General features: G+C 50.8%; 1 protein-coding gene across 4 annotated transcripts; it reads left to right on the top strand.

Annotated features, from left to right (window-relative positions):
• LOC113995512 (galanin receptor 2b-like) lies at positions 1–25,324 on the top strand. Of its 4 annotated transcripts, none has more exons than XM_039390454.1 (3): positions 1–216; positions 22,520–22,919; positions 24,125–25,324. In XM_039390454.1, the coding sequence occupies exons 1-3, from the start codon at positions 192–194 to the stop codon at positions 24,861–24,863; spliced, it is 1,164 nt and encodes a 387-aa protein (XP_039246388.1). In that variant the 5' UTR covers positions 1–191; the 3' UTR covers positions 24,864–25,324. The 4 variants fall into 4 exon arrangements, 3 of the variants coding, with proteins under 3 accessions (XP_039246388.1, XP_027591467.1, XP_027591459.1); XM_027735666.2 differs by lacking the exon at positions 1–216 and adding an exon at positions 18,245–18,742; XR_005566917.1 differs by lacking the exons at positions 22,520–22,919; positions 24,125–25,324 and adding an exon at positions 3,577–3,964.
• The last annotated feature ends 1,220 nt before the right edge of the window (positions 25,325–26,544 follow it).

The raw sequence follows: 26,544 nt of genomic DNA, 5'->3' as shown, positions 1-26,544 counted from the left end.
GGCTGAGGGGGCACTGGGAGAGAGAGGGGAAAGTTTTTTGCCCCTTTCCTGGGCACTGGAACACCCTCTGCACCCCCGTTCCTGGCCATGCTGGCTCCCCTTCCCCCCCCACGCCATGAACAGGTTTTGGGGCTCCCTCGTGGGTCGCAGCCAATAGAACGGCTCTGCTGGAATGACGTCATTGGCAAATTATGTTCGGCCCCTCTCCTCGCGCCGGTGAGTCATCCAATAGAACGTCGATACTTCCGCGGGGGCTGCCGGGAGCGGGGCCGTGGGGGCGGGGGAGGGGAGGGGAGAATCGCAATTGAACCCGATTGGTCCCGATCGATCCCGGCCCCAGGGTCCCCCCGCCGCGATGTTTTTCACGTGCGGCCCCAACGAGGCCATGGTGGTGTCGGGTGTGTTCGGGGGGTCCGGGGGCTCCTGGTGACCCCTCCGAATCTCCCCCAAGACTCTTGGGAACCACCCAGATCCCCCCCAAGACTCCTGGGGCCCCTCCAAAAGTCCCCCTCCCCCCCCAAATCTCCTGTGCATCCCCTTAACCCTTGAACATCTCCTGGGACCACCTCAGACCCCCAAACCCTCTTCAGGACTCCTGGGCCCCTCCCGACCCCCTCCTAGAATCTTTTGGATCTCCCCAACCCTTTAGGGCAGATTCCTCCATCCATTTTTTCCCCCCGGACTGCTGAGGGTCAACCCCCCCAAGAAACTACTGGGAACCCCCCAGTGTCCCACCACGAGATTCCTGGGTCTCTCTCCCCCCAACCCCCTGCGGGTGCCCCCATCCTTTCCCCCCCTCAGAAATACTCTTGGGGGTCCCCCAATGTCCCCCCCAGCCCCCATCCTGCCAGGGATGGATTTGGGGGGATCTCCTTCCCCTTCCCTCTGGCCCAAAGGCAAATGCCCTCCCTGTCCTTCTTCCTTTGCCCCCAGGCAGAAAAGAGAAGAGAAACAGCCAGTTGGCCCTGGCAGGTGTGGGTGTGTGCAGGCTGTGGTTGAGTGGCTGAGAAGGGAGAGGAGGGGCTGGTGTTTGGGCAGAGTCCAGCAGGTGATGTCTTTCGTGTCTGGCAAGGCAAGGCAAGGCAAAGAGGAGCTTCTGTGGTGATGCTGTCACTTGTTTTTTTGTGTCTGTTGGAACTGGAACAAAGATGTTTGTCCGGGAAAAGTGCTGCCCTACTCCACGTGGCCCCTTCCACAGTCACGTGTTCTTTCTATTTTACCAGCAGTCCTTGGTCGGCTCCACGACCATCCAGCTGTCAGTGTTCACGACATACCCATCAGCCCCTTCTCTTGTGGGCTCCTATACGGCGGATTGGGGAGATTGGGGGAGACCTCCAGGCCTTATGCTGCTTGCCCCATTACCTGCGAGGTGAATGCCCTTCCCCCCACCCCTGCACGTGGCCCGGTGACCCCGCAAGGAGCACACACAGACCACCAGGGAGGGACGGACGAAAGAGGAAGTTTATTGTGGGGTTGGGGTTTATAAGGCTTTTAGGAAGGTCAAAGGGGGCCAATCACAAGTTCAGGGTCACACAAAAGAAACCATCAGGTCAACAGCCAATAGGAAAGGGTTAACAAGGGACCAATGAGAAACCTCAGGACACCTTGTGTGGGAGACAATAGCTTCACAGGGGGTGTCTGGGAGACAGTGACACTGCAGAAAATACACAAACATGTTGAGACATGTTTAAACTACAGTAAAACCTTCTGTTTCCATAAGGTTTGAGCTGTTTTCCTCACTAGTCCATCTGACAGGACTTTTTCCATACTGTATGTGGCAAGTTCATTGCTACACTCCTACACTTGCCAACCCTAAACTGTTCCCAAGTTATCTTGCTGTCAGTTCATAAAGAGATCTTGTCAAGTGTTACTGATTTAGAAACTAAACCCTGACATCTTTGTCTTTGCAAAAGATGTGTGTGAAAGGGCAGTGCTGGTGCAAAGCAGTGTTGAGCTTCACATTGGGTGATTGGCAGCTTCCTCTGCATCACCCATGCACCCCGAGTTTCTTTGAAAAGTACTTTTCACTCCAAATGTGACACCACATTAGCCTGTAGGACATCCTGTCCCCAAATGGATAACTGTAAATATGAATAATAAAAATGTGACCCCCTCCATTATTCAAGAAAAGCTTGTATCTCTGTACTAAAAGCATCCAAGGGTCACGTCCCCCAGTTTTCTATGTGACAAGGGTTTGGAGGGGCTGCTTTGTGCAAGGAACCCTTGGGGGCCCCTTGCAGATGGGTGGGGCTGCACTCTAGGGGTGTGGGGCTTTGGTTCTTTGGTTGCCAGGGGCCACTGTGAGTCACTGAGCCGGGGTGGGGACAATGGGCAGGGCTGGCTGGGACAGGCTGTGGCGCCTGTGACATAAAAGGGAAGTGTCCCCGTGGGACAGCTCTGCAGGGCCCATCAGGGGATGCTGCCCAGTGCAGCCTGTGCTGTGGGGAGCGCGCACACAGGGAGAGGCTGGGCCGGACGAGGGCTGGGGCAGCAAGGCCGCCCCAGGGAATGGGTTCTGCCCCTGCCTGCAGGGCCCAGCCCCTGGCAGGAGTGCCTTGGGCAGGGCCCGGTGCTGCTGCTGCTGGGGCAGGGGGTGAGGCCTTGCCACCTGCCAGCTGCCTGGGCCCCTGTCCTTGCTGAACCACATCCCCGAGGCTCCCGTCCCCGCTCCCCCAGCGCCAGCTCCCTCCTTCCCAGCCCCAGCCAAGCCCTTCTCTGTGTCCTCCTGCAGGCCATGGCTTTCACAATATTCCTTCTGGTGCTTGTGCAAAGCATCATCCAGTCCCTGCAGGTGGTCAGGGAGGGGCTGCACAAGACTCAATGAGCTTGGAGGTCTTTTCCAAACTGAAGGACTCTGGGATTCTGTGATTGTGTGCTGGATTCAGCTGGGTCTGTGTTAGCAGCATCAGTTTGCTCCCAAAGTTTCCTCGCTGTCAGCTCTTGTGGCCTAAGGCTTGAGCTCCTTTAGCTCCTTGTGCTGAGCTGCTGATGGGAAACGAGAGGCCTCCGCGAGCAGATTCCTGGTGTTCCCTGTAGAACAGTGAGGGGGAAGGTGGTGTCAAGTGGGAAGAGGAGTACTGTTTGTGTGTGGCGTCCTATGTGGCCTTGGCACCTTTGAGGGGCTTGAAGGAGAAAAGAGCTTTGTTAAAGTGAGAAGTGAAATAGTGTGTTGGCTATGGGAATGGGAAGGGAAGAGGATCGCGGAATGGGAAGGGAAAGAGGAATGGAAAAGCATCTGCTGATGCTGTCATTTGTTTGTTATGTCTGCGTGTAGCAGGGAGATTGCCAAAACTGAAACCAGTACACAGTTGAAAGCTGAACAAAACAACATTTTTCCAAATGTAATAAGTAAACAATGGTAAAATTTACTCGTCAAAATATATATATTGTATTTTCTGTATATTATAGCTAATGCTTGGTTGGGACTAGGGAGTTGTAAGCTGCGGAATAGTTAACTGCTGTGTTATTATAAGTTGACTGTCCTGCAACTGGCAGTTCCCAAGTTGGCATAGATAAAGTATTCTGCTTTACTGAGCTCATATACGATATCCTGCTTTTCTAAAAATATTGTCTAAGTTACTCATTAGAAAAGGAAGAAAAGAACAAGGATCAGAGGGTCAAGGATGGAGATGATAAAGAAGAGCCAAGGAGAACATCTGGATCATCTGGATACCTTCCCATATTCAGCTCCAAGGACATTGGGCTAATTAAAGCTATTGATAGAAAATCCCTGGCAGTCAAAATGGGTCTACAACCGAACCAACCAGAACGAAGCCCGCGAACTCAAGCCCAATCAAGAGCTAACAAGTGACTATGGGAGGGGAGTTGGAAAAGTATAAAAGTTACTGTTCGTTTTTATTGGGCTTGTGGGCCGGTGGAGAGCAGGGGTCTCTCCAGGCCACCCAGCGCGCTGATTTGCTTATCTGCACTTTATATAAATCTTACAATAAATTTTACTGCTAAATTTTGATTTGGTTTATTTACCTATAACACAAAGAAAGTAGCAAACAAAATGAGAAACCGAGAGAGAGAAAAGAAAAGGGAAACAAGCCCCCAAGACAACCCCCCACTGACTCAAGTGTTACTTACCAGGTTGTCTTACCGACCCCAGAATGCTTAGAATTCCCCAGAGCGGAAGCTGCATCCTCATAATCCTCATTAGCCAATTTTCATTAATGTGAGGAAAGCTGGGAGACTGTAGAAAAATCAGTTGAACTTCAAAGTCTCCTGGTTTCTTTCTCTCCTCAGACTTGGAATCAGGGTTCTCCCCTGTTTTCAGCCCTGCCTCACAACTGCCAGCCCGACTCCCAGAATTGCATACAAACAAAGATTCCTCCCAGACCAAAGGTGCCAGCACAGGAAGCTCTTCCTGCCCATGCAGTATCCAGGCTGAAAAACCAACTGAACCACCAAGGCAAAGCTTCCAGGCTTTCTTTCCTGGGGGTAAGGGCTGTTATTTCCTGTTTTCAGCCCTGCCTCACAAATGCCAGCCAGACGTCCAAAACTGCAAAGAGATGAAGATTCCACCCATAACAAAGGTGCCAGCACAGAAAGCTATTGCTGCCCATGGAGTCTCCAGGCTGACACACCAACTGCACCTCAAAGCCAAAGCTTCCAGTCTTTCCTTCCTGGTGATAAGGGCCGTTGTTTCCTGTTTTCAGCGCTGCCTCACAACAGCCAGCCTGACTCCCAAAATTGCATACAAAGATTTCTCCAAGTCCAAAGATGCCAGCACAGAAAGCTCTTGCTGCCCACGGAGTGCCCAGCCTGGCCCACCAACTGCACCACAAAACCAAAGCTTCCAGGTTTTCCTTCCTGGGGAGAAGGGCTGTTCTTTCCTGTTTTCAGCCCTGCCTCCCAACTGCCAGCCTGACTCCCAAAATTGCATACAAAGATTCCTCCCACACCAAAGGTGCCAGCACAGAAACCTCTTGCTGCCCATAGAGTACCCAGGCTGACAAACTAGCTACACCACAAAGCCAAAGTTTCCAGTCCTTTTTCCTGGGGAAAAGGGCTGTTGTTTCCTGTTTTCAGCCCTGCCTCCCAACTGTCAGCCCGACTCCCAAAACTGCATACAAAGATTCCTCCCACACCAAAGGTGCCAGCACAGAAAGCTCTTGCTGCTCATGGAGTGCCCAGGCTGGCCCAGCAAGTGCACCACAAAGCCAAAGCTTCCAGGCTTTCTTTCCTGGGGATAAGGGCTGCCATTTCCTGTTTTCACCCTGCCTCCCGACTGACAGCCCTACTCCCAAAATTGCATTTGGACAACGATTCCTCACAGAACAAAGGTGCCAGCACAGAAAGATCTTGCTGCCCATGGAGTGCTCAGGCTGACACAGCAACTGCAACACAAAGCCAAAGCTTCCAGGCTTTCTTTCTTGGGGATAAGGGCTGTTGTTTCCTGTTTTCAGCCCTGCCTCCCAACTGTCAGCCTGACTCCCAAAATTGCATATGGACAAAGATTCCTTCCACACCAAAGGTGCCAGCACAGAAAGCTCTTGTTTTTCATGGAGTACCAAACCTAGGCCACCAACTGCACCACAAAGCTTCCAGGCTTTCTTTCGTGGCGAGAAGGGCTGCTATTTCCTGTTTTCAGCCCTGCCTCCCAACTGCCAGACCAACTCCCGGAATTCCATAGAAACAAAGATTCGTCCCAGAACAAAGGTGGCAGCACAGAAAGCTCTTGCTGCCCATAGAGTGCCTAGCCTGACCCACCAACTGCACCACAAAGCCAAAGCTTCCAGGCTTTCTTTCCTGGAAATAAGGGCTGCTGTTTTCGGTTTTCAGCCCTGCCTCCGAACTGACAGCCCTACACCGAAAATTGCATACAAACAAAGATTCCTCCCACAACGAAGGTGCCAGCACAGAAAGCTCTTGCTGCCCATGGCGTCTCCAGGCTGACACACCAACTGCACCACAAAGCCAAAGCTTCCAGGCTTTCTTTCCTGGAGATAAGGGCTGATGTTTCCTGTTTTCAGCCCTGCCTCCCAACTGTCAGCCCAACTCCCAAAATTGCATACAAACAAAGATTCCTTCCACACCAAACGTGCCAGAGCAGAAAGCTCTTGCTGTTCATGGAGTTCCAAGCCTGGCACACCAGCTGCACCACAAAGCTTCCAGGCTTTCTTTTCTGGCGATAAGGGTTGTTGTTTCCTGTTTTCATACCTGCCTTCCAACTACCAGACCGACACTTGAAATTGCATACAAACGAAGATTCCTCCCAGAACAAAGGTGGCAGCACAGAAAACTCTTACTGCCCATGGAGTGCCCAGGCTGGCCCACCAATTGGACCATGAAGCCAAAGTTTCCAGGCTTTCTTTCCGGGAGATAAGGGCTGATGTTTCCTGTTTTCAGCCCTGCCTCCCAGCTGTCAGCCTGACTCCCAAAATTGCATACGGAGAAAGATTCCTTCCACACCAAAGGTGCCAGCACAGAAACCTCTTGCTGCCCATGGAGTCTCCAGGCTGACACACCAACTGCACCTCAAGGCCAAAGCTTCCAGTCTTTCTTTTCTGGCAATTAGGGCTGTTGTTTCCTGTTTTCAGCCCTGCCTCCCAACTGCCAGCCCTACTCCCAAAAATGCATACAAACAAATATTCATCCCACACCATTCGTGTCAGCACAGAAAGCTCTTGCTGCCCATGTAGTGCCCAGGCTGCTACACCAACTGCACCACGTAGCAAAAGCTTCCAGGCTTTCTTTCCTGGGGATAAGGGCTGCCGTTTCCTGTTTTGAACTGTGCCTCCCAACTGCCAAGCTGACTCCCAAAATTGGATACAAATAAAGATTCCTCCCAGACTAATGTTGCCAGCACAGAAAGCTCTTGCTGCCCATGGAGCGCCCCAGACTTACACACCAACTGCACAACAAAGCCAAAGCTTGCAGGCTTTCTTTCCTGGTGATAAGGGTTGTTGTTTCCTGTTTTCATACCTGCCTCACATCTGCCAGCCCGACTCCCAAAATTGCATACAGGCGAAGATTCCTCCCACACCAAAGGTACATGGACAGAAATCTCTTGCTGCCCATGGAGTCCCCAGGCTGACTGCAACACAATACCAAAGTTTCCAGGCTTTCGTTCCTGGAGATAAGGGCTGTTTGATTTTTTCATATCTGTCTCCCAACTGCCAGCCTGACTCCCTAAATTGCTTACAAACAAAGATTCCTCCCACACCAAAGCTGCCAGCATAGAAAGCTCTTGCTGCTCATGGAGTCCCCAGGCTGACCCACCAACTGCACCACAAAACCAAAGCTTCCAGGCTTTCTTTCCTGGGGATTAAGGTTGTTGTTTCCTGCTTTCAGACCTGCCTCCCAGGTGCCAACCCTATTGCCAAAATTCCATACGGAAGAAGATTCCTCCCAGACCAGAGGTGCCAGCCCAGAAAGCTCTTGCTATGCCCATAGTGCCCAGAGTGCTGCAGGAATAGCAGGTGAGAGACCAAGGGTCAGGGCTTTTTTCCTGGCTGGAATGGCAGAAGAATCAAACAACAGCCCTTATCCCCAGGAAAGAAATCCTAGAAGCTTTGGCTTTCTGGTGCAGTTGGTGGGCTAGCCTGGGTAGTCCATGGGCAGCAAGAACTTTATGTGCTGGCACCTTTGGTCTGGGAGGAATCGTCGTCCGTTTGTAATTTTTGAAGTCGCCCTCCCAGCTGCAGTGCAGGGCTGAGAAAATCAAACAACAGCCCTTATCGCCAGGAAAGAAAGCCTGGAAGCTTTGGCTGCGTGTTTCAGTTGGTGGGCCAGCCTGAGCACTCTGTGGTCAGCAAGAGGTTTCTGGTGTGGCACTTTTTCTCTTAGAGGAATCTTTGTCGGTATGCAATTTGGGGAGTTGGGATGGCCGTTTCAGCGCAGATCTGAAAAAGCAAACAACAGCCCTTATCCCCAGGAAAGAAAGTCTTGAAGCTTTGTCTTTCTGGTGCTTTTGGTGGACCAGCCTGAGCACTCCATGAGCAGCAAGAGCTTTCTGGTGTGGCACCTTTGGTCTGGGAGGAATCTTTAGCCGTATGCTCTCTAAGTTTCTTCTGTTCATCTTTTACTTCTGTAGTCAGTGCCTTGAGGCTCTCAACCATTGTCTCTGTAGTGGAGATATGGGCCCATAACAGGGTATGGATCATGCTGTCCTACATCCCGTGTTTATTTGTTACAGAGCCCACTGTGTCTATTTCCTCCAAAGTGCAATGATGCCAAGAAATTGGTGTATACGGATGGCCCTTGCTATGAAAGGCTCCACCACACCTGTGACGTACACCTGACATTGTCAGGGTTGTGGCTGGGTTGCCTACCCTTGTCAAAACTATCTCTAACAGTGCCATTTCTCTCAGGCATTGGATACCTTCCTCCATGGTCTTCCAGGCTGTCTCATAGTGGTGCTTCTGCAGGAGGTCTCTGTAAACAAACTTCTCTATCACAACTCTTAGGAGTCACTCCCAGAGAAAAAAGGGCTTTGACTCCCTCACGAATGCTTGCTTGATACCCACATCCTGGGCCTGGGATCCCAAATACCTTGCCTCATTGCCATCAAGTGGCAAGCCTTCACTCATAAGGTTCCACACTCGAATCAACCAGGACAAAATGGGCTCGTCTTGGTGTCAAGTAACGTTGTTCCGCATATTGCGGAGCTGGTCATATGACAGGGATTCGGTAATGATCTCAGGCTCTGGCTCCTCCACTGGTTGTGAAGGCCCCGGTTCTCTACCCTCATTAACTGGGCATACTGACTTGGTGTCACAGTTTGAGACCCTCAAAAATCCAATTTCCAAGTTCAGGCCCCCCTCCCAAAATTTGCTTCAGTGTGAGAGGGTTTTCAGACAAAACACAGCTACTCAGCATTGGGGGAAGCGGAAAATACTTACAAAGTTTATTTACATACATATCTATAGGTAACAACTATCTTTTTTATGATGAAATAATATATTTATATTAGATTAAATTTCTCTTTTTCTTCAACAAGAGTCCAGGAAGAAAAGAGAAAAGTCCTTTTGTCACTTTTCAGGTCACAGTTCCTTCAAATTAGTTTCTGTGGTATTAGTGTCTTTCATTTTTAAGGCAGCAGATTTGAGTATTGCAGTCAGAATTTTTCTGTTCTTACTTTGTGAAAATCCCAATCCCTCGAGCCCGAGCCTTTGGGGGACTTCCTTAGAGACTTTCACTCCTCCTCTCCAGTGCTGCTGCATTTTGGAACTCCCTTCAAATGGAAGTCCACCTCTATTTCCAAAAAAGGGTCTCTGAAAGGGGTTTTGGGGAGATTTAATTCAGTCTTACCCCCAAAACAGTCTTCATTGAGTTTTCTCTGTCCTGTTGCCAGCTCTCCCTCCTTGCAGGACATCTCTCTGAGTCTCTGAGCCTGGCTCCATGCCATCTCGCTGCTGCTGGCTATCATTTTGGCTTTCAGCCACCACTGTCTCTGTTCACCCGTCTTCTTTCCTCCTCACAGAAGAGGGAAAAGAAGGTGCGATCCAGGGGTCTCTCTGATTCTTTCAGAGTCCCCCTCGATCACCAGCCTCAGGGGGGGCTTCACTCAGCTACTGCGCTCCTCTAGGCCCCCCAGCCAGAGGCTGGAGGAGAGGGCCTGCTGGCCCTCCCTCCTCGTGGCTTCACAACATGGCTACAACTTTTACAACCACCTCAACTTCCTTCTCTTCCAGCCTGTGACATATGTTGATTTTTACAGTAGTGAAATGTAGCTTCTGATTGGCCCTGGCACACCAGGAACACCACCACCCCAGGGTTAACCACTTTTCTAACTCCAGGGGAAAACACTTTTTATCCCAGGACACTTGGCTTTATACTTCTTCCTCTGCACTGGGGCCACTTCCACTAGCTGTGACTTCCCTTCTGGCATGACTGGGGACTGAGCACTCATGATGTCTGTTGGTTTCTCTGCTTCACTATCTTTCCTTTCTGACTGTAGATGATGTTGCACAGTCCATACCGTGGTGCGGTAAGCATGGGCTAAGGACCAGCACATTGCTATGAGCTGTCCATCTCTGGAATTTATGGACCAATGTTCTTTCAGGCACTCAGCAACCTTACAGGGGATCTGTGTTTGGTCAGGGGAGAGCTTCCAAACAACTGAGGGAGAGTATTCCTTCAGATCTTGTTTAATGGCCTTCTTCCATCCCTTCAGGTCTTGGACTCCATTCCATTGGGATGGGTACTCAGGGCAGCAGAGGTAATTGATCGTTGGGCACCATCATCAACCTGACTCAGGTCACCGTCACACTGTCATTGTTCCTTGCAGAATTCGCTCTTCATTGTCCTGTGACTTTACGTCCTGCAACATACAACTCAAAACACAGACCATCTTTCCCCCAAGGTTAAATCTCCTTGAGGCACACACTTGGTCTCCCCATCTTCCCTTATTACCCACCAGGTACACCCTGGTCCCTGAGCAAAGACAATCCCATGGATGAGTTTGCCTTTTCTCATGGGAGGAGAAATCCACACTGACTTCCCCAGCCACTTCCCCATGTGTAGTACCAAGACTTTATCCCCTCCCACAGCGTGGAGGGGTTTTGTTTGGGCAGGACCAGGGCGGTTGGCAGATCCCCTAGTGCTGACCAGTCAAGTGGCCTCAGACCTCTTTACTAAAAGCATTTAGGAGTTGGGTCACTCAACTTTCTCTCTGACAAGGGTTTGCAGGGGCTGCTTGGGAAAGGAAACCCCCGGGGCCCCAGTTTGGATGGGGCTGCACTCTGGAGGTGTCAGCCTTTGTCTCTTGGCTTCCAGGGGCCACTAGGAGTCAGTGAGCCAGGCTGGGGACGATGGGTAGGACTGGCTGGGATTGGCTCTGGTGCCTGGCACAGAAGATGGAAGTGTCCCCATGGAGGCAGCTCTAAAGGGCCCAAGAAGTAAATGCTGCCCCAGTGCAGCCTGTGGCAGTGGTGAGTGTGCAGGGGGGAGGAGGCTGGGCCAGACAAGGGCTGGGGAAGAATGACCGAGCTGCGGGTGGGTTCTCCCCCTGCCTGCAGGGCCCAGCGCCTGATGGTAGGGCCTTGGGCAGGGCCTGGTGCAACTGCAGGAACCTCAGAGGCAGCCAAAGGGGCGTAATTTTGGCAGGTGGATTGACAGGCCCAGCTCTCTGAAAGATAAGTTGAAGGCTCTGAGCCAGAGAGGGGATGAGAGCCGGGTACAGGCTTGGGAATTGCCGGGAGGGCTTTTGAAATGAGCGTAGGGGAAAGGGATGTCTAAGAACAAGCCCCTTAGGGGAGGGAAGCAGAGTCTTAGTTTTGACCCCAGCACCAGGGTTTGCAGGGCAGAGCAGAGGATAAGCCCCACGTAGGATTCTTGTTCATCCGTCCCTCCCTCGCTGGTGGCTGGAGAGGCATAGGAGGTAAAAATGCAAAGATTACAGGTTGAGATAAAAACAGTTTACTTGAAATAGCAATGAGATAAGAAAATGAACAGTAACATCAACAGTATTAATCCCTAGAGTGTACAAAATAGAGAATGATTTACATCCAAATGCTCACCCCACCCTGACTGTTCTGTCTGCCATGTATGCTCCCAACTAGACATTATGGCCTTCTTCTCAGAAGCCTAACAGTCCCTTCCCTCTGTCTCTGGCAGTCGTGATATAGTGTAGAACAGCTTCTTGGTCATGGCCATGCCCACTTAGCCACTCCCCCTTTTGGCTACTGCCAAAAATAACCGTGTCCTTGGCCAAAACCAGGACATTATCCCACCGCCCAGATCCTACATGCTCCAACTATATACATATATATATTTTTTATATATATACACAAGCACTGGTATCATTTCCATAGTCAATGGCTGTCCTCCAAGATGTCTGTTGAGTTCATTTAGTCCATGACTGTGGGTTCTATCTCTCCTAGATGTCTTCCATAGCAGGAGGGCTGGTGTGCTGTTGGGTAGTTCCAAGCTGCATCAGGAGATCACGATTGGTATATCTGGAGCAGTCCATGGCAGTTCTGGCACACAGTGTCAGCATCATTCAGCATTCAGAATCATAAAATTCAAAATTACAGAATGTCCTCACCCAAAAATCAAATCCCCTTGAGGCACACATTGCATTTCCCTGTCCTTCTGCATCACCCACCAAGTGCACCTGGGTCCTTGAGCAAAAACAATCCCACAGATGGGTTTGCCTTTCCTTTAGGCAGGACTAATCCAAACTGTCCTTATATGCACCATGGGACTTTATCCCCTTCTACGGTACGGTACGTGAAAGTTTTGATTGGGCAGGACTAGCTCGATTGGTAGAGCCTCAGGTCTTAACTAACCAGGTGGCCTTTGCTAAATGTAGATCCCAATGTTTGAAGGTCCCACCACCCATTGCTTTTAATGTGGTTTTTGACAGGCCATTGTACTGTTCAATTTTTCAGAGACTTACTTAACAGGTTTTTCAGTGTTTCAACCAGTCTCTTTTCAGCATTCAACACCTCCTCCACCTTTTGCAGAACTGAGTTCTCCACCTGAAGTCTTCCTTGCAAAGTTTTAGCTAACTCACACAATGAGGGGTTCACATCCTCATCTTGTTGCTTAGCCATGTGTCTCTGCTTTTGTGCAGCTATTAATGACACACCTAGCAAGGCACAGACAGAATTTTTCCCTTTACCAAGTTTCTTTTTCTTTTCTTTTGCCAAATCCCTTATTTTCTCTGCAATCAACGTGAGATTTTGCCAGTTTTCCTGAGCCCGTTTTTCTCTGTTTAGGGCTGGGCAAGCTTTATGCATCAGTGGAGAGCAAATAAGATTAAGAAGTGCCTAGGTTTCCGTAACGTCTTGCCACAGAATTTGACTTTGACTGAAATCAGTTACTCCTTGTTCTGCTATAAGCAGTTATTTCGATCTAAAATACCTCCTCGCCCCTCGAGGTATCCTGCTCAACTACACCAAAGAGATGTAAAGCCCCAGACTCACTCGGCGAATTTCCTTAAGGGGCTTTCAGGGGTTTTTTTTAATACCCTGAGACTGCAAGGGAAAAATGTGACTTTTTGAGGAGGTTAAACAACAAAATTTTCCTGGCAAACTTCAGAAAATAAGGGAACTTGGCAAATTTTAAAGGCAACATTCCATTAAAATAAAGCATTTCACAAAGCATTAACATAGCAAACTCTAACCCATCTAACTTTAAATTACCCAGATTTCAAGAAGAGGAAATTAGGAAAAGGAAAGGAGAGAAAAAGAGAGAAAAAGAGGGAGAGAAAATAAAGATATAGCTATTGCCCCTGGATCCATCATGGTCTCAGGTGCCATAAAATCCAAGGACAATAGGGATGCAACCATGTGTGTTGTTGTGCAATGATTTTTATCTGCTCTGACCTCCTGTGGCCACTCCCCCCAGGTGGTTCTTCCAGTCCGATAGCCACTGTAGGGGTAGACTGGAGCTCTGGGGATGGGGTGTGGGACACTGCTTCCAGTGTGCCAGTGACTGACAGCCAAGACACTCTCTGAACCACCCAACGTGTGGATCCCAAATTGCTTTCCTTGCCAAAGAGAGGAACTATGACCCCATCTGAAGAGAAATGTAGTCCCCAACTCCAAAACAGAAAACATCTGGGGACCACTCCCATAGAAAAGATGATAGAACACGTGTTGCTGGGGTTTACCTCCCCTAACATCTGTAACACACCAAGACTGGAGATAACTCCTACTTTGTTCACAATAAATGTACTGCTAAAAATTTCAGAAGGCCTCCTCTGAAATTTGGAAGACCTCCAAAATTGAATACATCCAAAGGTTCCTCCCAGACAAAAGTTGTCAGAGCAGAAAGCTGTTGCTGTCCCTTACATCCCTTGGGCACCCTGTCATTGCAGGACCAACACGAGGATCATGTGCTTTCATTCCTAAGGAAGAGCACCATCATCCTCTTTCAGAAGCCCACCTCTGAAATTTGGATACCAACTTGATAATTGTAAACATTGGGGTATTGCTCTCACAGAAAATGTGCCAGTGTAGGGAACCGAGATTATATGACCCTGGAAGAAACTTAAGGGGAACTTGGCAAGATAAAAGCAGAAGTGGTGAGATGTATCCTTGTGTGTGGGAAATTGCTTGGGAGTATTTTTCTCATGGACAGTGAATGCTTAACTAAAAAGTAGATATAGAGAAAAGTTACTAACAGGAATTTACTGCTGATGTAATGGGGTATATAAACCGTGAAAGAACTCTAATAAACGATTCCATTATTCCATCCTCCGTAAGGTCCGTGCCCAAGTGTGTCACATGCCAGGACAGAAAGCTGCTTCTGGCCTTTATCTCTCCTGGTCAGCCTGTCATCTTCACATAAAACACTGGGGTTAGGTGGAAAAAAAAATGTAAAAAGCATGTAAAACCACTATCATCTTGTTGGATTTGGTCTTGGCAGTTTCAGAGATGAGTTTGTCTTGGAGCCATCTGGCATTGGCTCTGTCGGACATGGGAGAAGCTTCTCAGGGAAGCCACTCCTGTAGCCCCCTGCTACCAAAACCTGGCCACACAAACCCAATACAGATGCAGATGACAAAGGGATGGAGAAATAAAAAACGGCAATAGGCTGCAGCACAGAGATGGAAGAAGATGGTAAAGGCACAGGGAATAGGACAGTGAAAGAGAAAAAATGAACAGGGAGCAGGACACTAATAGAGAAAGAAGCAATAGAGACAGGGAGCAGGACAGAGGGATATGCAGCAGTACACTGGGATAAGAGACAGGAACAGGAAATAGGACAGAGATCGAGAAAAAATTAGTGTTGGTCAGAGGTCAAATGGAGCATTACGAAATAGAAATGGGAAGCAGGACAGAAGGAGAGAGAGGCAAGGATAATAATGGACATAGAGAAAGAATGAAACAGGGAGCAGCAGGGAGAGGCAGAAAGAAAAGGCACAGGAAGAACAGTGACAAAAAAGGGACAGAGAGCAGGACAAAAGACTAGGCAACAAAATAGGAGAGGGAAAATAACAAAGAACAGAAATGAAAAGAGGGCAATGGAGCAGGACAGAGATGAAGAAAGAAGGGCAGAAGGACAGAGAAAAATAAGGGACAGATCAAGACAGAAATGGAGAAAGGCAGAACTGTGATGGGCAGAAGGACAGAGATGAAGAAGCAAAAAATAGTGTTGGGCTTCAGGACAGATGGACAAACCAAAAATAGATAGGGAGCAGGACTGAGGGAAAAAGAGAGGGACAAGGAGTACAACAGAGATGAAGGAAAAATACTGATGGGGAACAGGATAGTGGAATAGAGCAAGAAAGACAGGGACAGGCAGAAGGACAGAGGGGTAGAAAAAAGAACAGGGAAATGGGATGTACATACAGAAAAATAGATAAAACAAGGTTCAGGACAAGACACTGGAAAAAAGGAATGCTGATTCAAGACAAAGGACAGAGCAATGAAAGCCAGTGGGCAGAGGTATATAGCAAGAAATGATAGGACAAGTTGTTGGACAGAGAGATAAACAAAAAAATATGGACAGGAAGGTGAACAGAGTGACAGTATCAGGACAGAGAGCTGGAGAAAGAAAAAACAGTAACAGGCAACAGGATGGGGGAGAGAGAAGAAAAAAGAAGGGCAGAGAGATAAATGAAAAAATTGAGGGACAGAATGCCAGAAAAAGGGATACAGAGAAAGACAGTGATGAGCAGGACACTGGGATAGAGAGAGAAATAGAGAAACAGGGAGAACAACAGAGAATTAAAGGAAGGACAGGGAACAGCATAGAAGCATAAAGACAGTAATAGAGGGACAAGTGGAACAGAGGGATATAGAGAAAAAAGGAGGGGCAGGAAACAAATCAGAGGGATGAAGAAATAAAAAAGCAGCAATGGGGAGCAAGGCAGAGAGATGGAGCAAGCAAAACTCGAGATGGAGAGAAGGACAGAGAGCAACAGCAACCGGGACTGAGGTGTAGAGAAAGAGAGGGAATAGAGTGAGTTGCAAAATAGAGAGAACAACAGTGGTACAAGGAAGCTGAAAAAACTACAGGGAGGAAAAAAGAGGATTGGGAAGCCTGACAGAGACAGGAAGCCAGACAGAGGGATGCATAGGCAAAGAGAGAGATGGAAGGACAAAGAACAGCACAATAGTATCTGTATCTTCCGGTATCTAAAGGGAAGCATGAGAGGGACTCTTCATCAGCAACTATAGTGATAGGACAAGGAGTAATGGGTACAAATTGAAAGAGAGGAAATTTAGGTTAGATATTAGGAAGAAATTAGGAAGAAATTCTTCACTGTGAGTGTGGTGAGACACTGGAACAGGTTGGTCAGAGAAGCTGTGGTTGGCCCATCCCTGGCAGTGTTCAAGGCCAGGCTGGATAAAGCCTTAAGCAGCCTGGTCTAGTGGAAGGTGTCCCTGACCATGGCAGAGGCAGTTGGGACTAGATGATCTTTAAGGTCCATTCCAAATCCTTAACATTCTATGATTCTATGAGGCAGAGACAGACAGGGAGGAGGGCAGGGATCTAGAGACCTAGGGGATGCAGAGGGGGGGAGTGGGATGTAGAAGATGAGGACATGGCCCAAGGACTGCTGCTTTTAGTGCCACCAGAGAATCTTACTATTCAGATGCTTCTCTCTCCCTCTTTCTCTCCTGTAGCTCCAATCGCTTGACTGTCATCCACCTATGAGAACACCTTGGTGCCTTACAACTCTTGAAATGCAGAGGCTTTATAGATACATAGTGTGACCCACACACAATTATACAATGTATCTTTTGTACCTTATACAAAAGTGTTCACAATAGTACACTTTTGTATACCCATTATAGAACCTGTTTATATGTTGGTGATCTGGTCTGCTGAAGATGGTAATGGGGAGCCAAACAGAAACAGAGAGAGAAAAAGAGGGATAAGGAGCAGGAAAGAGAGGGATAGGGAGACTGAGATGGAGAAAGACACATACGGAAGAGTAGCAGGATAGAGGGATGTAGAAGGAGAGGAGCAAGGAACTGGGCCAAGCCTGGGGGCTACTCTGGAGCCCCCAGTTCCAGGAACTCCACACTATGTCCTGGGGATCACCATCCTCTTACCCACTATGCCAGGGAATTGGCACCCTGCCCTCGCTGCCACCCTGCTCCAGTGGAAGGTGCTTCCCTGCAGGGGCCAAGTGCCCAGGCAGCAAGAGAACAGAAGGGAGGAGAGGCAAGAGGAAGGCTCAAGGCAGGTGCAGCAGCAGTGCCTAGGAGATGAGGCTGGGCCTGGCCTTGAGGGACTATGGTGGCCAACACATGTGGCAAGTCCCCACCCCGGAGCCCTTTGCAGCAGCATAGAGCTGGAAACAGAAGATGTTTCATCCAGAGCTTTAGCTCTGCCAGCTCAGGGAGGCCAAGTCCTGCAGAGATCTCAGGCTTCATCAGGTCAGCCCCTCGCTGACCAAGGCCAGAGTCTGTCCCAGCCACCATGCCAGGCAGGCATAGCTCTGCACTGGTAACACCCACAGACGGACACAGGGTGGTGATGTGAGCCACGGAGCACCACAGTGCCTGCTGCAGGCAGGCAGAAAGCAGGCAGTGTCCTGGGGAACAGCACCGGGAAAACCCACCCCAGGGAGTTGCCATCTGCAAAGTTCACAGCTGGCCAGCAGCTCTCCAGCAGCCTGGACCCACCAGCCCAGCTTGAACAAGGCATCCAGCCCATCCCACCCATCCCCGGAGCCCAGACGCTGACCCTGGGGTGCAGGGAACCCAAGGGGACAGTCAGAAGGTGACACTGCATCTTCTCACCAGCATATCCCTCTCCTGTGGTCCAAAAGAGAGTGGGGAAACGTATTGGGTTCTGGATCACCAGTGATGACTCCATTATGGGGTTCTCTGTATGGGACCTCAATGTGCTTCTGCATCCACTCTGCACAGTGCACAGCCCTGACCTCGGCCAGGTGCTTCATGGAGCCCTCTTGCTACTGAGACCCTGCCAGCTGAGGCAGGGCTGGTATGGGCTCTGTCTGTGAGAGTTAGTCAGCTACACTTCCACCACCTCTGGTGGCACAGGCACTCAGCCTACTGCTCCGTCTGTGGCTCGCTGCTGACTGAATACAGTCCTCCATCCTACCTGTCTGGGGCCAGGGGGCTCCTGCCGTACCTCATGCTACACAGGCCCTGCACCCCCTTCCCCAGTGACACCATTACTCTGGATGCTGAAGCAGCACACAGCACAACACAGTGGTCAAAGTGGCAGGGAGGGAAGGAGAATAGCCATGAGGATGCGCCTCAGCAGAGGGGCTGGGGGCATCCCTGCCATGACTCTGTGGCTGCTGGGGGTGTGAAATACGTGTTTGCATGTGTCGCCGAGGAGCTGGTGCCTCCCTGGGTTCCCTTAGAGATACCCAGCCTGTTCACAGTGGCCTTAACCACCCCGGCTGCTGTGGGACTCCAGCTGCCCCTCAGGTCCCCAGGAACCTCTAGAGCATTCCCGAGTGCTAGGGACAGGGAAGCGGTGGCTGGTGCTGAAGGATGTGCGTGCGGGTGGTGCAGGTGTGTCGGGAGGAGTGTGTGCGCGCCAGGCTGTGCTCGGTGTCGGTGCTGCAGAGGTTGTGCGTGCCGGTGGATGCTCTGAGTGTGAGCTCGGGGGCACTGGCGTATTCTGGGAGCGATATGAGTGCGAGAGGCGGGTGTTGCGGGGTGCAGGTGTTGGAGTGCGTGTGCGTGTGAGTGTGAAAGCGAGTGCGGAAGCGGGGGCGCGGGGCCAGGGCGGAGCCGCCGCTGGCACCAGGCTCTGCCCGAGCGGCACTGGCACCGGGCACCGGCAGCGGCACTGGCAGTAGGGGCAGAGGTGGGACCGGCAGCAGCAGGGAGAGCTGCCCTCGGCCCAGGTGGGATCCCGCCGGCGCGGGGGGAGCGGGGTCCGTCCGGGAGCGGAGCGGGGCGCTGGGGACCCCGCACAAGGCTATCTCTGGCGGGGCGGGGCGGGACGGGACGGGACGGGCGGCGCGGGGAGCGACTCCGGGGCCAGGGCAGCCCCCCCGGGGCACAAATATCCGTGCCCGCCGCGGGACAAAACAGTGCTCGGGCCGCCCACCACTGCCCGGGTGGTCTGCCTGGAAGGTGCTGGCGGGCAGTGTGGGCTCCCGGAGCAGCTCGGAGGCTCTGCCCTGTGGCCCTGAAGAGTGAATGAGGCAGCTGTGCTGCACGAAGGGGGAGCGGAGGCACCCTCAGCCAGGACAGCAGCAGAGCCAGCCCGGGGAGTTCCCACTGCAGCAGAGTGCAGGCTGCCTGCTCCCCGTCCTTTTCCTTGCTCCTATCTGTCCATATCAACAGGGTCTCTGTTGACCCTCCCGACACTGCTATCTGTCCCCTTACACTGCCTCCTCCTGCCTTTCTTGACCTTCCCTGGCCGCAGGAGTTGGCTGTGCTGGCTCACAGCTTCCCTGGCATGACATGCTGCCTGCCTTCATCAGGGCTCTGTGTTGGACTTTTTGTTAACCCCACCAGCTGGTATTGGGAACCATTCTCCCAAACAATTCCCTACCAAATCCTCGTTAGAAAAATCAGGTCTCTTGAGTCCCAACTTTGCCACTGATTGGGTTCTCATCCCTGGGAATATTACTTTCTCCATCATATCGCCTTTGCTCCTGCTAGCCCTGAGCAGCAGATGTGGGAGAGCAACCTGGCTGCCCATGCTCTGCATCATCCTTCCTCTCAGAGCAGTTGTCCCTCTCGCTGCTCCTCAAGGCTATTCATTACCAAGTGAAACTCTGGAGAATTGACATACACCTGTTCACAAAAAGGTATGAGAAGGTTGCAAAATGCTTCCAAGGGACAACAGAACCATGGGGATGAGTGGCAGTTTCCCAAGAAGATCCTAAATAGGGACCTGGAGACATCCCACTCTGCCAGAAATGCTCTGAATGACTCTCTTAGCATCTCAGTGCCCCAGCACCAGTGTCACAGTTCATGTACGTCACTTCAGAGACCTTGCTCTCGCTCCATGTCTGTTCTATCACTGTCCCGTCTGCAGGCAGGACTGTGCACAGAGGGGTGAATCAGAGCTAACCCAGCAGAGATTTGTTCCCTGATCCAGCTGGTTGCAAAGCCATCTCTTCATGCTCGCTGTGTCTCAGGTCCTATCCGTAAAAGGGGACTGAAGCACTGTTTTGCCTTCACGACCCTTACCCTCTGGGTCATGAGCCACAAGCAACCAGGGAGAACCTCAATGCTGTGGCAATAGTACAACTACCATCCTGCCACCACATCCCAGCTGGCACTTTGCTCCTGGCCACTGATTGTCCCCCAAAAGAATTCACAAATCTTCCTGAACTCCCATTCCTACAGGCTCAAGAAATAAGCTTAGAGCTGAGGGGTGAATGACAACAGAAATGGCTCCCTGACAGACATAAACAGTTTTTCCAAGTAAAGGATGAACTGCTCACTTAAACATCAAGGAGTATCAAATTTGGACTGCAACCAGGCTGTGTGATGTGCTATTACTTCAAAGTGATGGCACTGCAGGTTGCGCCAGGGAGGGGTGTCTTCCTTGCAGTTGTTGCCTTCCTTAATTTGCAAGTGAGGGTGCCAGTATTTCCCTGTCATTTTGTTCTCTTTAGAGAGAAAGCCCCCTCTTTGAGAAGGGCTGACTAGCAGTTCATCTGCCTTGCAAGAGACAGAGCAAAGAAAGAGGGTGAGCTTGGGAATGAGAAGGATGGAGGGGAATGCAGAGTGAAGCAGCCAGAGACTCTACCAGACACTGTCTGGGTAGATAATAGGACAATGCTTGTTTCTAGCTGTCAGCTCTTCTCCAGCTTTGCTAATACCTTTCACAGCCTCATGGAAAAAGGATCTCAGTGCCACAGCCTTGCATGGCACATCATCCCAAGCACAGCCTAAGCCAGTGCAATCAACTAGATGTAAGAATGAGCAATTCAGTGGCACTCTGAATTGCTCTTCCCTGCACACAGGGAAGCTCCCTGGTCCCAGAGAAGTTAAGCAGCATAGGAGACCAAGGTCCTGAACCAGTGTCTTGCACCAGACCCTCTGGCAGGCTCCCATACATCTATCTTTCCTGGTCCTTCCAGGCCCTGTGTAAGCTCTCCTGCTTCCCACACATCCATACTGTGAGGGGTACTCTTCTCTTAGGTGAGTACCTGACACTGCCATTGGAATTTGTTCTGTCCATACCCTGAGGAAGATCTAGAAAAATAAGTAGTATGCACTTCAGTACTGGCCATCCCAGCTTTCCAGAGGAAAGCTCATCCCTCTGCCATTCATGGAGCTCTAGACTACTATGAAACAGTAGAGTCTAAGCCAGACATAAAATTTGTGTGCTGCATCTGCCACAAGGCAAATTCGCATTCAGCATAACTTGAGGTCATCCCTGTGAAACCCCTCTGTTTCAGGATGGGTCGGGGCAATCAGAGCAATCCAATAGTCACAAATGAGGGGCAGTGACCTTTTGGGTCCCAGGGAGTAGAACCAGCCCCCAGACAGCAGTAAAAAGCCTCTGAGGCTTTATGATGCTTTGGCTTGTGCATTCATGGACATTATGGACATCATCCTGTGGGAATGGCCTCCTTACAGTGTTCCTGCTTCAGGCACTGGCACTGCTGGTGCTCCCTGGGGAGCATTCACTAATTCCCAAGCCTGAAAGAGCGCACAAGCTACAGGCTTGGTTCTTGCACAGTCTCTGCAATCTCCACACTCATGGTGGCCTTGGGCCATACTCTGCTAACCACAGCACATCCCTACAAACACTGCACAGGGGGGAGAACCCAGGCCATGTTTTATTCAAGAGAAGCTGTGTATGGAATATTTGCTCAGCTTCAAAACTCAGAAATATGCAGACAGATTTCTATACCTGTGACAGAAAATCTGGGTCTTCCAGACACAACTTTGCCTTCTGATTGCAGCCCAAATGCTTATTTTGGGGGCAGGGGAATGATATGAAAAGCCCAAGCACTTGGGAGAGCTGCCCTGTGAAAGACAGAAAAGAAATATGTATCTGGGTCGCTCAAACCAAAGAAGGAGGGGTCCCAATAGAGCTGTCTTCAGAAAGTCCCCACCTGGGCACAACATAGGAGCTGCAAAGTAGCTGTCACTGCCAAAAGCATTTCCAGCTCCATGCCTAGTATGTGAAGTTTATTCTAAGAGCAGGTACCAAAAGAGCTGAGAGCAGGAGAGGGATAAAAATCTGCGTCAGTAGTGGGGGAGTAACATCTTGGCTTGTCCAGACCACGGGTTTGGAGCTGGAACCCCACTGGTGGAAAGAACATCACACCCCTCCTGCTGTCAGCTGGACCAGCTGGGAGGCAGAAATCCTGGCTCCATTCTCCCACAGAGGAGAAAGCTGGGGACAGATGCCGTCCTCTTCTCTCCCCTAAACCTCACCGCCAGCATCATCAGTCCAAGGTAGCATCTGAACATGGGCTGTGGCTTCACTTCAAGGACAGAACGGGGAAGCAGGACATCTCTTGCCCCCAACCAAGCCTACCTGTCCTTCAGGCAGCAGTGTCCAGAGGAATCTGCAATAAAGGATGTGGGTCACAAAGCTGGGAACAGGGCTCTGCGTCTCCAGAGATCCAGTGGGCCCACCAGCCAAACTTACAGGCTAGGCAATGTTTCTCCAGTCTCTCACATCTTTCCCTGTCTTATGCCAGGCTCCTGCGTCTCACAACAACACAGAATGACAGAGCACGAGGACTTCGTGAACTTGGCTGGGTACTGGAACTCCTCTGACAATTACCACTTCAGCCCTGCCAGGGTTATTGTCCCTGTGGTCTTCTCCCTCATCTTCCTCCTGGGCACAGTGGGCAACAGCCTGGTGTTGGCTGTGCTGCTGCGCAATGGGCAGAGGGGCCACAACACTACCAACCTCTTCATCCTCAACCTCAGCCTGGCCGACTTCTTCTTCATCGTCTTCTGCGTGCCCTTCCAGGCCACCATCTACTCCCTTGAGGGATGGATCTTTGGCTCCTTCATCTGCAAGGCTGTCCATTTCTTCATCTACCTCACCATGTATGCTAGCAGCTTTACTCTGGCTGCTGTCTCTGTGGACAGGTAATAATCTACAGGTGCCCTTGGGCTGGGGAAGGAAAGCAGTCCGAGTGGGCAGAGGGCATGGGAAAAGCATAGCTCACCGCCACTAGGCAGACGATTCAAGCCCCAGTGGTATCAATGCATGCCAAAGGTAGTTTGGGGACCAGTTGTGTCTCCTTTGCCCTAATGACTTGCAAGAAGCATTTCCAGATCTCTCAAGTGCAGACCTTTCTGCAGGAAAGATCTCCCCACGGTTAGAGCACTTGAGACCCAAGCTCGGCTCCCCACTGTGCCCCAGACTCCCACAGAGAGTCACCAGCTCTGCATTAAAGATGCTACTTACAGGGTTACAGCTGTCCCTGAGCCACCATTTCAGAAAAGCATCCTGTGCAGTAGCAAGGTCAACAGAGCACCACAGCAGGAGCCACATAAATAGGCAGGAGAGACCCCAGTCCTGCAGTAAACACCTCTCATTTCTCAGGGACTGCCAACTCAGCAAAAAAACTTGTCACCAAGCAATTCCTGTCCCCGCCCTGCCCCCAGCCCTTCTGCATTCTGCCCAGAAAGGCACCCGCACCACAAGTCCAGTCCCTTCTTGGAGGTCACCTAGGACATGCTGGTCCCTGACTGGTGTCACCTACATTGTTCCTAAGGGCTCTGTAAGGCAACTGTGCCAGCTACCCTTCTGACTAGGCCCACGCTTCTGGGCCAGGTTGAAGAAGAGGTCCCCACTGGGATAAGCTCCAGCCCTGACTGCACTAGGGAACACATCCCAGCCCACCTTGCTCCCTGTGCTTACTTCCAAGGTTCCAAGAAGAGACAGGGCCAGACGGCCCTCTGCAATGAGAGGTCCACAGCCCTGCAGGCAGAAGGAAACTTCAGCCCATCACGCAGTGAAGTTACCCCGGGGTCTTAAATCTTCAGTTCAGACCTCCTTCTGCTGGATAGATTCTGCTGAGCAGTGGATATCTGCCTTGTCTCCACAGAAACATCTCTGCCCAAGCTCAGGGACATAACCCACCCTACCATACCTGGAGCAGGGAGCCAACTGTGGCCAGAAAGAGATGCATCCTTGCTAGAAAGAGAAAAGCTGCTTTACCCAGGACTGTATGCCAAAGAGGGTGTAAGATAACATATATAGGGTCACTCTCTTGTCTCAGGAATTTATGTGACGAAGCAGAGCTTGGCTAAAACCTCAGTGCTGGTTGCTTTTCTCTCCTGCCCAGATACCTGGCTATCCGTTATCCGCTGCGCTCCCGGGAGCTGCGGACCCCCCACAGTGCAGTGGCAGCCATGGCTGTGATCTGGGGCCTCTCTGTGGTCTTTGCTGGGCCCTACCTAAGCTACTACGTCCTGATTGAGTGGGAGTCCAGCTACATTTGCATGCCTGGGTGGGAGGAGTGGAGACGCAAGGTCATGGACACCAGCACGTTTGCCTTCGGCTACATCATCCCAGTGCTCGTCATCAGCCTCTCCTACACCAGAACCATCAAGTACCTGTGGACAGCAGTGGACCCTCTGGAGGACATATCAGAGTCCAGGAAGGCCAAGTGGAAGGTAACCAAGATGGTCATCGTTGTAACCATCCTTTTCTGCCTGTGCTGGCTGCCCTACCACGTAGTCATCCTCCGATACCTCTATGGAGACTTTCCCTTCAACCAGGCCACCTACGCCTTCCGCCTGCTCTCCCACTGCATGGCCTATGCCAACTCCTGCCTCAACCCCATCGTCTATGCCCTAGTCTCCAAGCACTTCCGCAAGGGCTTCAAGAAGGTTTTCAGCTGTCTCTTGAGAAAAAAGCACCACAATAAGGTACGTGTGGTGCATGTTGCCCACATTGTGCCTGGATTTGGGGCAGCTTCCACTGAAGTGTCCCAGATGCACAAGGAGATTAATAGGCATGAGATGGACCCAGCTTCCGTGGCAGTCCCTTCTGGTTCCTCCAAGCCCCTTCATATTTCTTAGCGGCCAAACTCCATTTGCCAGCTCAGCTCTGTCACCAACTTCAGGCCACTCTTTCCCACTGGGTGAGAGGGGATGCTGGAAAGGCAAGCCAGAAACTGCGAAACACTGCTTCTGCCCTTGTCGTTCCTTCCCATTCCATGCACCAACAGTTCTCTTGAGCCATCTCCCCACCAGATGCTGAATGCGAGGAAAGAAATTGACCCAGGCTCACCCTGATCCTCAAACCGCCTGGATTCCAAGGATTAAAGCTCCAGCTCCTGTCTGGGCTCTCATCCAGCAGAATTCCACTGCTCCATGGCCCCACTGAACTGGGTCCTGTGCACAAGGGGAGCAGTTCAAGATGGAGTCAAGGCTCAGGGGAGAAACTCATGTTGTTTTAACTATGTGAATTTTGTTCTTCCTCCGCGTTAAAATCATCTCCCTCCGGGAAAGCTTTCTCATTAAAATGTTCAGAGAAAAGACGCAAGTGGCCAGATTTAAAACAGTGCCAAACACGGAGTCCCTTCTGCCTCCCACTGCCCCATGTGGCCAGACTGGCTCCCACAGCAGGAATGGCAAGGGAGAAGGGCAGTGCAAAGGTGGTGTGGGAAGCACCTGGCACAGCCTGTGGACGGCTGCAGGGATGGCTTTGGTGCTGGTGCATTGCTCTCAGTGACTGAGTCCTTCTCTGGGATGTGGGGCAGGCCAGGGGCTCTCTGTGAGGGAAGGGATGTTGCTGCTTTACTAGAGACATCTTTCTAACCCAGAGCAAATAAATGCACTTCCCTCATCCAGGCAATAGTGGGGCCTGTAGTGGTAACCTGGGGTGCATTGACGCTGCCAGACTCAGCTCAGGAGCAAACGCAGCAGAGGAAACCTCAGGCTCAGGAGAAGGGGAAGGCAGCTGCTGCCTAAGGCTGGTCCTTTAGTCCCACTGAGCCCCTATTAACAAAACAGGAGCTTCCCCTTCCCTTCCAGTCTGGTGGGCTATAAAGGGCCTTGGCAGGAGATGGGGCTCTCTGGGGTTCCTGATAGTTGTCCTGTGTGGCATCATCGTGTGGTGCCTGTGTCAAGACCAATGTCACTCATGCACAGCAGGCACTCCTCCCCTGGCTGGTCACCAAGGATTGCTGTTTCTAGTTCAGGCTCTGGGGTCATGAATAGGTATGAGTTTTCCAGGAAACAATTCCAGCAGAAGCCCTCTGCATCCCATTCTTCATTAGTGTTAGTGAAGTTCTGCAGCTACCATGCTTGTGCAGGTAACCATACTTCTGCAGCCAGCCATACAGTCTCCATCTGCTCCAGCTCATCAGTAAACACCTTCTCTGCCTCACCTTCACACTTAAGGAACCAAGCTTGATTTTTCTCTGCTTGGATCAGATTGATAGCTGTGGTCTTTAGCAAAGCTCTAGTTACTGCTAGGGCTTTCTTACCCAAACTCTTCCCCTGGGGGAAAAAAACCAAACCAAAACAAACCAAACCAAACCAAACCAAAACAAAAAAAAAAAAAGAAAAAGAAAAAAAAGAAAAAAAACCACCAAACAGAAAAAGAATTTTCTGTGACGAAGTCACCAAGAAAGAACTTACCAAATGGAGATGCATCTGCCATTGCTCATTGGTCCTGCTGGCAAAGGCACAAACAGCTGTAGATGAAAGACGAATGCTGAAAGGCATTTTAGATTTTTTGCTGTCTGTAGGAAGG

The sequence above is a fragment of the Pipra filicauda genome, unplaced genomic scaffold (genome assembly GCF_003945595.2).
Source record: "Pipra filicauda isolate LSUMZ 115617 unplaced genomic scaffold, ASM394559v2 scaffold822_size72862_pilon, whole genome shotgun sequence".
Classification (NCBI taxonomy): Eukaryota; Metazoa; Chordata; class Aves; order Passeriformes; family Pipridae; genus Pipra; species Pipra filicauda.
This window is presented reverse-complemented; position numbering and strand designations above follow the sequence as displayed.